General features: G+C 33.6%; 1 protein-coding gene and 1 non-coding gene across 7 annotated transcripts in view; one reads left to right on the top strand and one right to left on the bottom strand.

Annotated features, from left to right (window-relative positions):
- Nucleotides 1–14,118, top strand: part of Mre11 (MRE11 double strand break repair nuclease) — a 65,490-nt gene that overhangs the window by 5,450 nt on the left and 45,922 nt on the right. For 5 of the 6 annotated variants that reach the window (XM_005337186.5, XM_021734469.3, XM_021734467.3 and 2 more), the window contains exons 4-7: nucleotides 1,838–1,998; nucleotides 5,014–5,101; nucleotides 6,090–6,231; nucleotides 8,828–8,942. In XM_005337186.5, the coding sequence (XP_005337243.2) occupies nucleotides 1,838–1,998; nucleotides 5,014–5,101; nucleotides 6,090–6,231; nucleotides 8,828–8,942 (506 nt within the window). The remainder of the gene's footprint in view (nucleotides 1–1,837; nucleotides 1,999–5,013; nucleotides 5,102–6,089; nucleotides 6,232–8,827; nucleotides 8,943–14,118) is intronic. The other variant, XM_021734470.3, reaches the window with a different exon arrangement.
- LOC120890097 (U6 spliceosomal RNA) lies at nucleotides 2,790–2,893 on the bottom strand. Its single transcript, XR_005734352.2, has one exon. It is a non-coding gene; the product is annotated as a U6 spliceosomal RNA (small nuclear RNA).

Here is a 14,118-nt window from a genome sequence, read left to right as displayed (position 1 = left end):
CATTCCTACATCCCTTAATTTTTCCACCTCCCCATCCTCAGTGGCCCCATGCTGGAACTTCTAGATGCATATTTTAATTACTCTTTTCCTTAATTTGAATTGAGGTCTTTCATGACCTGATATTTTTAAATAAAGAGTACAGACTGGTTATTTTGTACAATGTGCCTGCAATTGGGTATACCTGGTATTTCCTCATAATTAGATTTCAGGTTCTGCAAGTTTGGGCAGGAATACCACAATAGTGAGTTAAAACCCTTCTCGGGGTTTCCTGGAGCCACAAACTATTAAAAAATATTAAATATTAAATATTTTAATATTAAATATTAAATATTTTAATATTAAATATTAAAAATATTAAATATTAAAAATATTTTAATTGTGATAGAATACACATAATTTAAAATTCACTATCTTTTGAAGTGTACAGAGTTCAGTAGTAGTGAGTGTAGTCACATTGCCTTGTAATCAATCTCCAGAATTCCTTTCATTTTACAGAAGTGACATACATTAACCTACTACTTCTCATTCCCTCAGTGTATTTTTTGTAGGGGGACTGGGGGCCGGGGCAGATACAGGGGATTGAACCCAGGGATGCTTAACTACTGAGCTACAACCCTAGCCCTTTCTGTTTTTCAGGGCCTTGCTCAATTGCTTAGGGCCTTGCCAAGTTGATAAGGCTGGCCTTGATCTTGCAATCTTCCTGCCTTGCGTCCTGAGTTATCGGGATTACAGGCATGCACCACCATGCCTGACTCAGTGTATTTTTTGTGTATTTGTTTTGTTTCTTCTGTTATAATAATTTTCTTTCTTTACTCAAATCATATTCAGTCTTGAAGGCCTAGAGTAAATCTCAAATTTTAAATAAACTCTCCCTGACCACTGTAGCCATAGTGATCCCTACTCCAGTCTTTTGAATAATTAAGAACTTAAGTTTCTTTAGGTAGATTATATACCTCTTAAAAGTGTGAGTGTGTTGGAATTTTTTTGTGTGATTTTATTTCATCACTGATGTTTCTAGAATGCTTTTCCTCAAAAATCTCATTTATCTTTCATTTATAACTCAAATGCCATGATGTTAACACATCCCCCCTGGATTTTTTGTTGGACATCTTCCCTCAATTCATTGTAGTGCCATCTATGTTTATTTACATATCCATTCTGCTGCATGTCAGAGTCTGACTTATTTTTAAGTGCATAATGGTTTGTCTCCATTAGAATTTGAACGTATTAAGGATAGTGATCATATAATATTCATTCTTATAGCCTCAGGACCCAGTACAGGGTATTGCACGTAGTATTTAATGAGGGAAAGGACATCATCTATTTTGTAAATTGCTATTTCCTTAGCTACCAGTGCCTGTAGGAACACTAACTAATTTGGGTTGAATTTTATATCTATTCTGTGTGTTCTGTTAAAGTGCAAAGTCTATGTTTGATTTTAATTTAAAAGAATATATATCACCTTGGGTAACTTGAGTCAGGGACTTGGTGTAGTAATTTAAATGTGTCTTTTTAAAAGGCAGCTTTTGAACCTAAATTGGAGTAAGATTAATCACTAGATTGGAAGGACCTTTAAATAAAGGAAACATAAGGGGCTGGGAATATAGCTCAGTTGGTAGAGTGCTTGCCCTGCATACACAGGACCTGGGATCAATCCCCAACACCACAAAAACAAACAAATGAGCAAAAAGTACAAAGGAAACATAAGATTTTAAATTGTCATACATGATGTTGTCTTTAATTATTAAAGTTTTTTTCTACCTTTTTCATCTATAGATTTTTTAAAAAGTCATACTCATAAAACCTACTAATTTTAACACTATTTTCTTTTGATTAGGTGGATTTTATTTTGTTAGGTGGTGATCTTTTCCATGAAAATAAGCCCTCAAGAAAAACATTACATACATGCCTTGAATTATTAAGAAAATATTGTATGGGTGATCGTCCTGTACAGTTTGAAATCATTAGTGATCAATCAGTCAACTTTGGTTTTAGTAAGTAAGTATATTTATATGTTGAAGTTAGTGTTACCTACATATCTTTTCTGTAAATACTCATAAACACATTAACAATTACAGCTATTTCACTTTCACTGTAAGTTATTTGCATACTAAATATAGTTCTTTGAATTTTCTGTACATCATTGTATGAATTTGTATTGCCCTAAATAATACTGGGACTGAACATCTTCTCAGATTTTTATATCTTCTTTGATATATTCTTCTGTTTATACCCTTTGTTTGTTTTAAAAACTGGGATTTGGCTGGGTGCAGTGGCAGCTCAGGAAGCTGAGTCAGTCAGATCAAGAGTTCAAAGCCAGCCTCAGCAACATGGAGGTGCTAAGCAACTCAGTGAGACACTATCTATAAATAAAATACAAAATAGGGGTGGGATTGTGGCTCAGTGGTTGAGTTCAATCCCTGGTACCTGTTCTCAAAAAACAAAACAAAACAAAAAACCAAAAAAAAAAAAAAAACCCTCTTGAGTTAATGGAAAATAGGTAAAAATTTGGACATAGTTGACAGAAAAGGAAATAAAATGCCATATAAAAAATAAAGCTATACTGATTTTTTTTTAATCAGATGGGCATGGATCAGTGCTTCTCAGTCATTTGTGCATGTTACAGTTACCTAGAAATATTCAAAAATGTTGGTGCCCATGCCAAGGGTCATATATCTTTTGGAGTGTGTCATGGGCATAGGTACTTCTTAAAAGATCCCAAATGATTCTAACATGCAGCTAGGATTGAGAACCACTGGCATACAGATATATATATATATGTATATATTTTAAATATGTAATGCTTTATAAATTGGCGTGTTGTTCTTTTGGGGTCATGTTAATCTTCTCAGTATTTTTAGAATTTTAGTATATGTGCTGCCAAAGTGAGCACTGGCATAAAGGTTTAAAAACTTGATAACATTGTATGTTGGTGAGGTTGGGGAAGTTTGTCTCTCTTGTGCTTGTCATCGTATCAGGTGTAATTCTGAACAGCCTTTATGGAGGGAAATTGGCAGTAGCTTGCAAATGCGTATATTCTTTGACCCAATAGTGTCTTTTAGGAATTTTCCTACAGATACACTCTCAACAGGGAAACTTTTCAAGATTATTAATTGTACCATTATTTATAAGACAAAAAACTAAAAAGGATCTAAATGTAAATTGATAGGGAATTGCTTAAATACAGTATCATCAGCCATATAATGAAATACATTGTGGCCACAAAAGCAGAAGTTTCTCATGAATAGTACTGCTGTGGAATGATTTTTAAAATATGTTAAATGAAATAAGTGAATATGTTACAATGAAAAGATGTTATAGAAATTGCTAACATTATTTGCCTCTGAGAAGAATAGGATGACTTGGGACAGCAGTGGACAGAAGATTAAATTGCACAGGTAGGAGGTGATAAAGCTAAGATCATTAATGTAGTTCTTTTGGATTCCAAACTATAGGTGTTTTCTCCCCTGTCTTAATGACAAATAAAAACTATACAGATGGGCTAATTTCACTTTGCATTATATTCTCCAGCTCCATCCATTTACCTGCAAATGCCATGGTTGTATTCTCTTTTAATGCTAAATAATATTCCATTGTGAATATATACCACATTTTCTTTATCCATTCATATACTGAAGGGCATCTAGTTTGGTTCCACAGTTTAGCTGTTGTGAATTATGCTATTGTAAACATTGATGTGGCTGTGTCCCTATAGTATGTTGTTTAAGTCCTTTGAATATAGACTTAGGAGAGGGATAGCTGGGTCAAATGGTGGTTCCATTCCCAATTTTTCAAGGATTCTCCTCACTGCTTTCCATATTGGCTGCACCAATTTGCAGTCCCCTCAGCAATGTATGAGTGTGCCTTTTCCCCCACATCCTCACCGATACTTATTATTGTTTGTCTTTATAATAGCTGCCATTCTGACTGGAGTGAGATGAAATCTTAGAATAGTTTTGATTTGCATTTCTCTAATTGCTAGAGATGTTGAACATTTTTTCATATATTTGTTGATTGATTGTGTATCTTCTGAGAAGTATCTGTTCAGTTCCTTGGCCCATTTGTTGATTGGATTATTGGTTTTTTTGGGGTGTTAAGGTTTTTGAGTTCTTTATGTATTCTAGAGATTCATGCTGTATCTGATGTGGGTTTGGTAAGAATTTGTTCCCAATTAGTAGGCTCTCTATTTACCTTACTGATTGTTTCTTTTGATGAGAAGGAAGATTTTTAGTTCAAATCCATCCCACTTATTGATTCTTGATATTAATTCTTGTGCTATAGGAATTTTATTAAGGAAGTTGTGAATTAAAACAGAATAAAATCATGACATTTGCAGGCAAATGGATGGAGCTGGAGAATATAATACTAAGTGAAATTAGCCAATCCCAAAAAAACCAAATGCTGAATGCTTTCTCTAATTTAAGGATAGTGATTCGTAATATGCTGGGGTGGAGATAGAAGGATTAAATGAACTCTAGATAGGACCAAGGGGAAAAGTTGAGTGAGGGGAAGGGAGGGGAAATAGGGGTAGCAAAGATGGTGAAATGCAGTGGTCATCATTACCCTAAGTACATTTAAGAAGACATGAAGGATGTTGACTATTTTGTGTACAACCAGAGATATGAAAAATTGTGCTTTATGTGTGTAATATGAATTGTAATTCATTCTGTTGTTATAACAAATTAAAGTTAAAAAAGCATAAAAACCCATATGGAAAGGTTTTTTAATTTTTTGAGGACTATTAATTTCCTATTAATCAACTTTATCACTCATACATTTCAGAAGCACCATTTAATGTTATTGGATTTTCATTAAAATGTAGTACTTTGTGAGATATTTTCAAGCTTTAGTTGAAATGAATTGTTATCTATGATTATATTTTCTGAAGTACTCTTAGTGGTCATCTGCCAATTTAAATTGTACAATGTGTCTATAATCGCATGAATTTTTAAAGTCTTGCAAAACAAATTTTGTCCCTTGTAGAAACTTTCAGTTTTCTTTTCTTTTTTTAAGATTTCCATGGGTGAACTACCAAGATGGCAATCTCAACATCTCAATTCCAGTGTTTAGTATTCATGGAAATCATGATGATCCTACAGGGGTAATTATTGTTTGTTGAAATTTTAAAAATGTTCAGTTTAGTTTATCTGTGGAAAGCAATCCTTTTCTTTTCCTCAGCAATTTGTAGTCAAATTTTCAATCAAGAAGTCAAATTTGATTTGTTATCACTAATATAAGCATTTTTACTACTGTTTAGATAAAAAAAAATCTAGAATAAGAATTGGTATATCAGCTACGCTTTCATTTGATTAGAACTGAGTTTGGCAATGAGTAGCCAGGAGGAATAAACACTTAATATTTGTGTAGTATTTTATAATTTACTTGTGCTTTTACATTTCTTGAGGATCTCACTTATAGGATATAATTATTTCACAAACATCTTTAAATCTAAATTAGAGTATTTTATTTCCTATTTGTCATGGAGGTAATACTAGAGGTCCTAAACTCAAAATATCTTTTTTTAAAATCTGGTCATAAATATTTTAAGTCACTTATTACCTATAGTCTTTTTCCCCAGATTTCAAGAGATATGCTTAAAATTATAAAACACTTGTTTTAGGTTGATTTTTACTTTTTAGTGGCCAAGACATCACGTAGTTGTAGTGAGATGCTTACTTGGCATTTAGTGTGTGAGTCCAGTTGCTGTAGATAACTTATAGTAGAAAAAAGGTAGTGGATTCTTTTAATATTGGAATTTTGAGAAGACACTATCCTAACCTATGTTTTTGTAACTACAGGTTGGATATCCCTAATCTAAAAATAAAAACCCCAAATGCTCTAAAATATGAAACTTACTATTCAAAAAGTTTGGGACTTGGGATCATTTCTGATTTTGAATTTTCAGATTAGGAATACTCAGTTGGCAAAATCTATGGAAACTTTCTAAAATCCAAAAATCTCCCACAATCTGAAATACTTCTGATAAGGCAGGTAGTATGTGCAGTATGCTGGTTAAAGGTAGTGTGGTATTTATGCAGAGTGTTTATTTGTACATACACATTAATATTCTTTGAAAATATTTTTCATAGGCAGATGCTCTTTGTGCCCTGGATATTTTAAGTTGTGCTGGATTTATAAATCACTTTGGACGTTCAATGTCTGTGGAGAAGTTGGACATTAGTCCAGTTTTGCTTCAAAAAGGAACCACAAAAATTGCTCTATATGGTTTAGGTAAGATGGTTTCATTTTACTGTTTATATCAATAAATAATTGTTTAGCCAATTGTGAAATGGAATTTTGGACATCTCTTTGTGATCCTTTGCAAAAAAGTGTAACAGATCTCCTTATTACTTGTTGGTGGTTGTAAAAAAAATGTTGGAAGATTTTGTTAAAACTTTAATTTAATCGCATTAATACATAATAGCAATTTTGGTTAAAATATAGTTCTCCTTTAGTATCTGTTTATTGTTTTGAGTTTTTTCTTTTAAACGTATATATAGAATCCTGTATGTTAGAATTACAGAATAATTAGCAAAACTTCATTTTGGTATCTGAGAAGTCTTTGAAAGATCTAAAGCATCACTGTTCAGTATGGTAGCCACTAGCCTCATGTAGACATTGGACACTTGAAATGTAAAGTACATACTAGTTTTCAAAGACTGTGGAAAAAAATGTAGAATATCTTTACTAACAGATAAGTTGAAATTAGTTTGTCTTTCTTTTTACTTGTTTTAATATGGCTACTATTAAATTTCAAATTATATATTTAGAAGACATTAGTGGCTAACATGTCTGTTGGACAGTGCTAATCTAAGAGTGTCATCTCTAAAGATCAAGCATTTGCTTTATCAACTTCACTATCTTTAATTCATCCAGTGTTCAGTAGACAGAAGCTTATTTGCTAGGCTTGATTCTATGTGAATGAAAGACCAAAGACTATTTTTAAAAGAATATATTGATTATTTTATGTATTTTATGTGTCAAGTATTTTTGAGACCAGAAATAAGTGTGCTTTAAGTTCATTTAGTATGTTCTCACATCTGCTTCTGCAAGTGATATAGCAGGAGGTTAAATACATTTTTTTAAAAAGCAATTAGCAGTTTTAATTACTACAGTGTTAGAGATCATATCTCCAGAAAACAGTTTCTTCTACTTTCAGACTGAAGACAGGTCCCATTATGCCTCTGGTACCATCAGAGACATGTCTCCTCATTTAACCATTTTCTCCCAAAGCTCATCTTGTCCTGTTATGCCTTCTTTAACTGGACTTTGTGTCCATCCCAACCTTCTTCCTTTCACTATAAACTCTAGAATTCTTTATAATGAACATATCCCAGCATTGCCTGTCTCTTTTGAATGTTGCCTCTACTTTCTGACCTTCTCTGAAGTCCAGCTGGGTGTCTGAGGGTTTTAGGTCTCCTGCAGTTCTCTTACTATGGTCTTTTGGGCAGAAATGGGGATCATTCTTCTCGTTCCCCACCATTACCTTCTTTTAGACATTATGTTATTTTAAAATTATTTTCTTACTTTGGTTTAAAAAAATGCTTTTCTTCTAAATTATGCATTTCTCAAAGTATTTCATTTTACTATTAGATATATTTAAATTCTGGAATAAGTTATGTCCAAATACCCTGCTTTTTTAAAGCTCATACCTTTTGACTAAATTGCCCTCTTTTTCCATCAAACTCTTTTTTTGTTTTGTTTTTGTTTTGTACTGGGGATTGAACTCAGGAGCTCTTGACTACTGACTGACATCTGTATTTTATTTAGAGACAGAGTCTCGCCAAATTGCTTAGCAACTCACTATTGTTAAGGCTGGCTTTGAATTCATGATCCTCTTGTCTCAGCCTCCTGAGCTGCTGGGATTATAGACATGAGCCACTGTGCCCAGCTTCCCCTCAAACTTTTTACCTGCCTACCTATCATCAGATTTTGTCAGTGTTCTCAGTGCTTCAGCACCTGAGTAGATCAGCCTTCTAAATGCTCTGTGCATTGTATACCTTGACTTTTATCTCCAGTTATGTAGATTCTATATTCTACCTCAGTTGTTATTCCAATGGCCATACCAAGGTATTTACTTTGGGAGCTGGGCTACTTCTTGCTCTTATACATTGTTGTATTGATGGTTTTTCTTCTGACATCCTCTGTAATCATTATATAAAATAGCAGCCTTGCCCCTCTTTCCCACCCGACACAGTTATTCTCCTTGTTATCATCCTGGTTTTCCTCCCTTTTTATAATATTTACAACTTGTTATTATTTTGTTTACTTATTTGTTTTTTGTTCTTCACTAGACCAAGGTGAGCCTGTGGTATACATGAAATAACAAGAATTATTTGAAAAATATTGAATTATTAAAAAAGCATGATATTTTAATTTAAAATCACAATGTACATAGAAATACTGTGCTAAAATACATTTTTATCTTAACTTTTTAAATATCTGTGCATGTAATAATGTGTATCTTAGATCAAAAGTACATATGCCTATAATTTATAATACAGGAGGGGGTGAAAAACAGTATTACTAAAGATTTTAATAAGAATTTAAGCATAAGAAACTTCCTTTTTTAGTTCACATTTCTCTGATTTTGAGGGTACACAGCCCTGAAATGAAACATGTTCTTTGAATGTATCTAACTGCTGTCATGTAAGAACCTGAAACATAACTTTTGTACATGATATCACTTATAACTTATTCCAGAATTTAAATATATCTCTAATAGTAAAATGAAATACTTTGAGAAATGCATAATTTAGAAGAAAAGCATTTCTTTTTTTAAACCAAAGTAAGAAAATAATTTTAAGATATCTAATGTCTATTTCAGGGTCCATTCCAGATGAAAGGCTTTATCGAATGTTTGTCAATAAAAAAGTAACGATGTTGAGACCAAAAGAAGATGAGAACTCTTGGTTTAATTTATTTGTGATTCATCAAAACAGGTAAAAGAATTCTCTGAAAAATGTTGGGCCAAGTATTGAGGTTCCCCAAATCTGTTTCCAAGCTCACGTGCTTTAGTGAATAATGCCCTTATTCTTTCAAAGTGTCAGGCAGAATCAGGGAAACTTGGACTTGCTGCACATGGCTTATTGTGAAATTGTTTTTAATGTATATTAATTTCTATAAAAGGATATTTTTAGCATATGGATGAGGCATAAGAATAACTATAAAATTAATTCAGCAAAAAGTAGAATCTTACCAGTACATTTTCCCATTCTCTTTTCATGATCTCATGTGCTTCCACATAGTCTAGGGGAAGCATTATTTTCAGCTTTGAATTAATATCCAGTGCTTTTATTTATTTTTAATCACATGTATAACCATAATTGCTATTTTATTTATTTTTAGTATAACTGGAATGATGCTGTATATTTTACAAACAACTTATGTTTAATATTGCATTATTGAGTTTCATTCATTTTGTTGCTTAGATTTGTAACTCATTTTTATTGTTTATGTACAGTTATTTTTTCTTCTGTCAGTGTACATTTTTATTTCCAATTATTTTGCTTTTGGGGGGATTGTATTCAGGGGCACGTGACCACTGAGCCACATCCCCACCCCTATTTTGTATTTTATTTAGAGACAGGGTCTCACTGAGTTACTTAGTGCCTCACTTTTGCTGAAGCTGGCTTTGAACTTGAGATCTTTCTGCCTCAGCCTCCAAAGCTGCTGGGATTATAGGCATGTGACACTGTGCCTGGCTTTTTTTTTTTTTTTTTTTTTTTTTTGCTTTTTAAAACCTTGCTGTTACAAACATTTCTTATACATGTTTTCTGGTACATATATGTAAAAGTGTCTTTCCAGAATATGTAAATATAGCTGGGTCAGTTTTCTTTTGCCAATGGTTGAAACATGTTTAATCTGTTGGTAGGGTACAGAATTGATTTTCAGGAAGAGAGACTTGAAGAAGCAAGATTTATTATATGTTTATCATAGTAGGAAATGTGAGATGGCAACAGTGATGACAGTGAAACTGAAACAGAAGAGAGAGACCTGGGATATTGTCAAGGAAGAATCCAAGGGTTTTGGGGCCTGTTATTTAATTTACTTATTGAACATGTTTATTGAATGCAGATTACTCTGCACTAGTGAATGCAGGCTTTTTCTAAGTGCTGGGTCAAAGAAGGACACAGATTTGCACTATTTTATGTACTTTCTCAAATAAACAGTATGAGCTTCAAAGGAAAAGCCAGCCAGAGTTTTGTTTTGTGTGGTTGCCATGAAACTTTATACCATTGGGGAGGTGTTTCTTCTCTTGTGGAGCCTTCCTGGTTCTGCCACACTTTGTACTATGCCAAAGTAGAGAAAAGTTGGAAGGAAAACTCATTAAAGTGATCCACATTTAAGCCAGCGTGAAAGATAGAAGACAACATTGATGAGAGAACAAGTAGTCAACATGATGTTGATGTGTCTCATTGCTGGTGATACTCGCCATCCTTTGATTAAGGGGTATAGTTCAGATTTCTCCACTATAAAGATCTTATTTTCTACTTTGTAATTAATGAACATTTTGGGGAAAATACTTGGAGACTATCTAAACATACTTTTTCACCTTAAAAACTTCCCACTAATCTTAGCATCCACTGGGATCATCTTTATAGCAATTAATAGTGTGGTATTATAATTGTGATGTTTTTAAAATATTTTTATTCTTTCTGTATTTAGTAATTTCTTTATAAGGAAGATTTTTTTTTCTTATTCCTGTCCCCCATTATTTACTTATTCATTTATACATGTCATAATGGGCTTAAGGATCATTTGTTTTACTCTTTGAGTAACAATCCAATGGATTAATCCTGCTGTGACCATTGGAGGCTCTTTTATGTTGGCTTCTGTATTATTTCACTTAGCCCTTTCATTTTCTTTTTTTAATATTTTTTAGTTATAAATAGACACAATAACTTTATTTATTTATCTTAATGTGGTGATGAGGATTGAACCTAGTGCTAGGTGAGTGCTCTACCACTGAGCCACAACCCCAGCCCCTCTTTCTTTCTTTTTTTGTGCATAACCTTAGCTTTTTTGCACCTCAAGATGCTGTAGTCTCTGCCAACCACTGTGGTGCACACCTGTAATCTCAGCAGCTTGGGAGGCTGAGGTAGAAGGATCTCGAACTCAAAACCAATGTGAACAACAGCGAAATGCTAAGCAAACTCAGTGAGACCCTGTCTTTAAATAAAATACAAATAGGGCTAGGAATATGGCTCAGTGATTGAGTACCTCCAAATTCAATCCCTGTTACCCCCTCTCCAAAAAAGATATTGTAGTCTCACCTTGTATTTTCCTCCCTTAGCCTTGGAATCAGCCACTTCTCCAAGGAGCTCTAATTCCTTTTATTGGAAAGTAATATTTAGAAACCTACACGTACCTATGTGTCTGGGTGTGCTTGTTGCTCCTGTGGCTCTCTCAGCTCTCTGAACAAACAGAGTGAAGGAAATAAAGATTTTTATATGTATAGCAATGCATGTATGTATTCACACCTATATTTCTATTTCTAGCTATGTATGTGTTTAGAAACACAATTATAAATTCAGGCTAATTCTAATCCAGACTTACAAGGTTCATTTTTTGTCTTCTCCCTTGCCTTATTTGTAACTTTTTTCTCTAACAGAAATCTGGATTGTATCATCTATAATGTATTTACCTGTTTTTTTGATCCAGGTTTATATGTAAGGTAATTTCATAATTGCTAAACCGTAACCCTGTGAGAAACAAATTTGTCAACTAAGGTACAATATTTGTATATTTTTGTCTACAACTTTACTACATTCAGTCAAAACACCATTTTCCAAAGTTACTTACTTCCTCTTTCTCACCCTCTTCATTGTGATTTTGTGATTTTTTTTTAAATACTCTTAGATTAATTGCCCAGCCTTAGCATTCTTAGATACTTCTGTTGTTATTGTTTCCTTAAGTTGTTAAAAAACAAAAGATTTTCTCAGATTAGGTGAGAATTCTTGAATCTTCTATGATGTGCTGCTTTTATTTGTTGTTTTTTTTCCTATATTCACCATTTTTTTTTCTTTTGCTGGGAAAGAAGGAGTGATCTGAAGCTGAGGAGGGCTTTGTCATGCAAAATCTTTCAACTAGGATGTTTTGATCCATCCCTAGGTCACAAATCAGAGTCAGCCTACTTGAATAATCTTCTTTCTTTATTCCAGGAAAGAGCCATTGCTCCATGAAGGCACAGTGTATTTGAGAATTACCTTCTTTTTCTAAGTAATTGTCATGATCTCATACCTTAGATTTTTTTTTTTAAGTGAGATTTGAACCCAGGAGGGCTTTACCACTGAGCTACATCCCCAGTCCTTTTTATTTTTTGAGACAGGGTCTTGCTACTTTGCTTAGGGTCACTAAATTGCAGAGGCTGACCTTGAATTTGTGATCTTCCTGCTTCAGCCTCCAGTCACTAGGATTACAGGTCTGTTCCATCACACCCAGCAAATGTTTAATTTTTACATGAAAACATTCCAAAATACTTAAGCCTGCTGCTTCCCTGATTTCATTTCCTGTCTTCCCTGTGTTATACCTTTCACCTATATGAATCTCCATGCTGTTTTTTGGACTCATGGAACACATTCCTACTTCAGCACCTTTACCATCTGCTCTTCCTCCGCATACCGATCCCTCATCTCAATTCTCTGCTCATTTTTACTCCTCAGAGAGCTTTTTCCTGACTACCCTGTGTATGTAGAGTAGCATCCTTCTCTTATCACTTTTCCTTTTATTTTTTCTTATAATAAGCACCAATCACTGCTTGACAAGTTCTATTTTTATATACATATAGTTAGGTATTACTGCTTGTTTCCCCCATAAGAGCAAGGATTTTGTTTACTGCTGTGTTAACTGCCTGAGGCATTTGACACATTTTAGACCTGAGTAAATATTTGTTGGTTAAGTGAATAAATGTTGGTTTTGATCAAATGAATGCTAGGTTGAAATATTTGAGCATTTTCACTTAAATACCCAATGGTGTAATTTAATGTTGGAGAAAACCTTTTCTTTCTGTTTTCTCTTACTGGGTAATAACTTTTCTAAGTATAAAACTATGGTTTGCAAAGCACTTATTCATATAATATTTTATTTAATATTGAAAAACTCTTATTTCTTGTTGACAGTTTATCTCATGATTTTTATAATCCATAAAAGAAACAGATATGTTAAAAAATGATTGGTCAGCTGGTGGTGCATGCCTGTAGCCCGGTCAACCTTGGAGGCTGAGGCAGGAGGACCTCAGGTTTGAGGTAAAGGACCCCTGGGTTCAATTCCCAGTCCCCACCTCCAAAAAGAAAAAAAGGTTTGGACACATTTAGAAATTTGTTTTTATACTACAAAATTAAGATTTATTTTATTTTCTGCCTTCTTTTTTTTGGGGGTGGTGCATATAATAAGATCAGTTTGTGGATTTTTTTGGTGGGGGGCATGGAGGATTGAACTCAGGGGCACTTGGTTGCTGAGTCACATCCCCAATCCTGTTTTGTTTTTGTTTTATTTTTATTTTTTAATTTATATATGACAACAGAATGCATTATAATTCTTATTACACATATAGAACACAATTTTTCATATCTCTGTATACATAGAATATTCACACCAGTTCATATCTTCATATCTGTACTTTGGATAATAATGATCATCACATTCCACCATCATTAATACCCCTGTGTTCCCTCCCTTCCCCTCTCACCCTTCTTCCCTATCTAGAGTTTATCTATTCCTCCCATGCTCCCGCTCCCTATCCCACTATGAATCAGCCTCCTTATATCAGAGAAAACATTCGGCATTTATTTTTTTGGGATTGGCTAACTTCATTTAGCATTATCTTCTCTAACTCCATCCATTTACCTGCAAATGCCATGGTTTTATTCTTTTTTATTAATTAGTAATATTTCATTGTGTATATATGCCACATATTTTTTATTCATTCATCTATTGAAAGGCATCTAGTTTGGTTCCATAGTTTAGCTGTTGTGAATTGTGTTGCTATAAACTTGATGTTGCTATGTCCCTGTAGTATGTTGTTTTTAAGTCCTTTGGGTATAGACCTAGGAGAGAGATAGCTGGGTCAAATGGTGGTTCCATTCCCAATTTTCCAAGAAATCTCCATACTGCTTT

This window comes from Ictidomys tridecemlineatus, chromosome 4, assembly GCF_052094955.1.
Source record: "Ictidomys tridecemlineatus isolate mIctTri1 chromosome 4, mIctTri1.hap1, whole genome shotgun sequence".
In the NCBI taxonomy this organism is placed as follows: domain Eukaryota; kingdom Metazoa; phylum Chordata; class Mammalia; order Rodentia; family Sciuridae; genus Ictidomys; species Ictidomys tridecemlineatus.
This window is presented reverse-complemented; position numbering and strand designations above follow the sequence as displayed.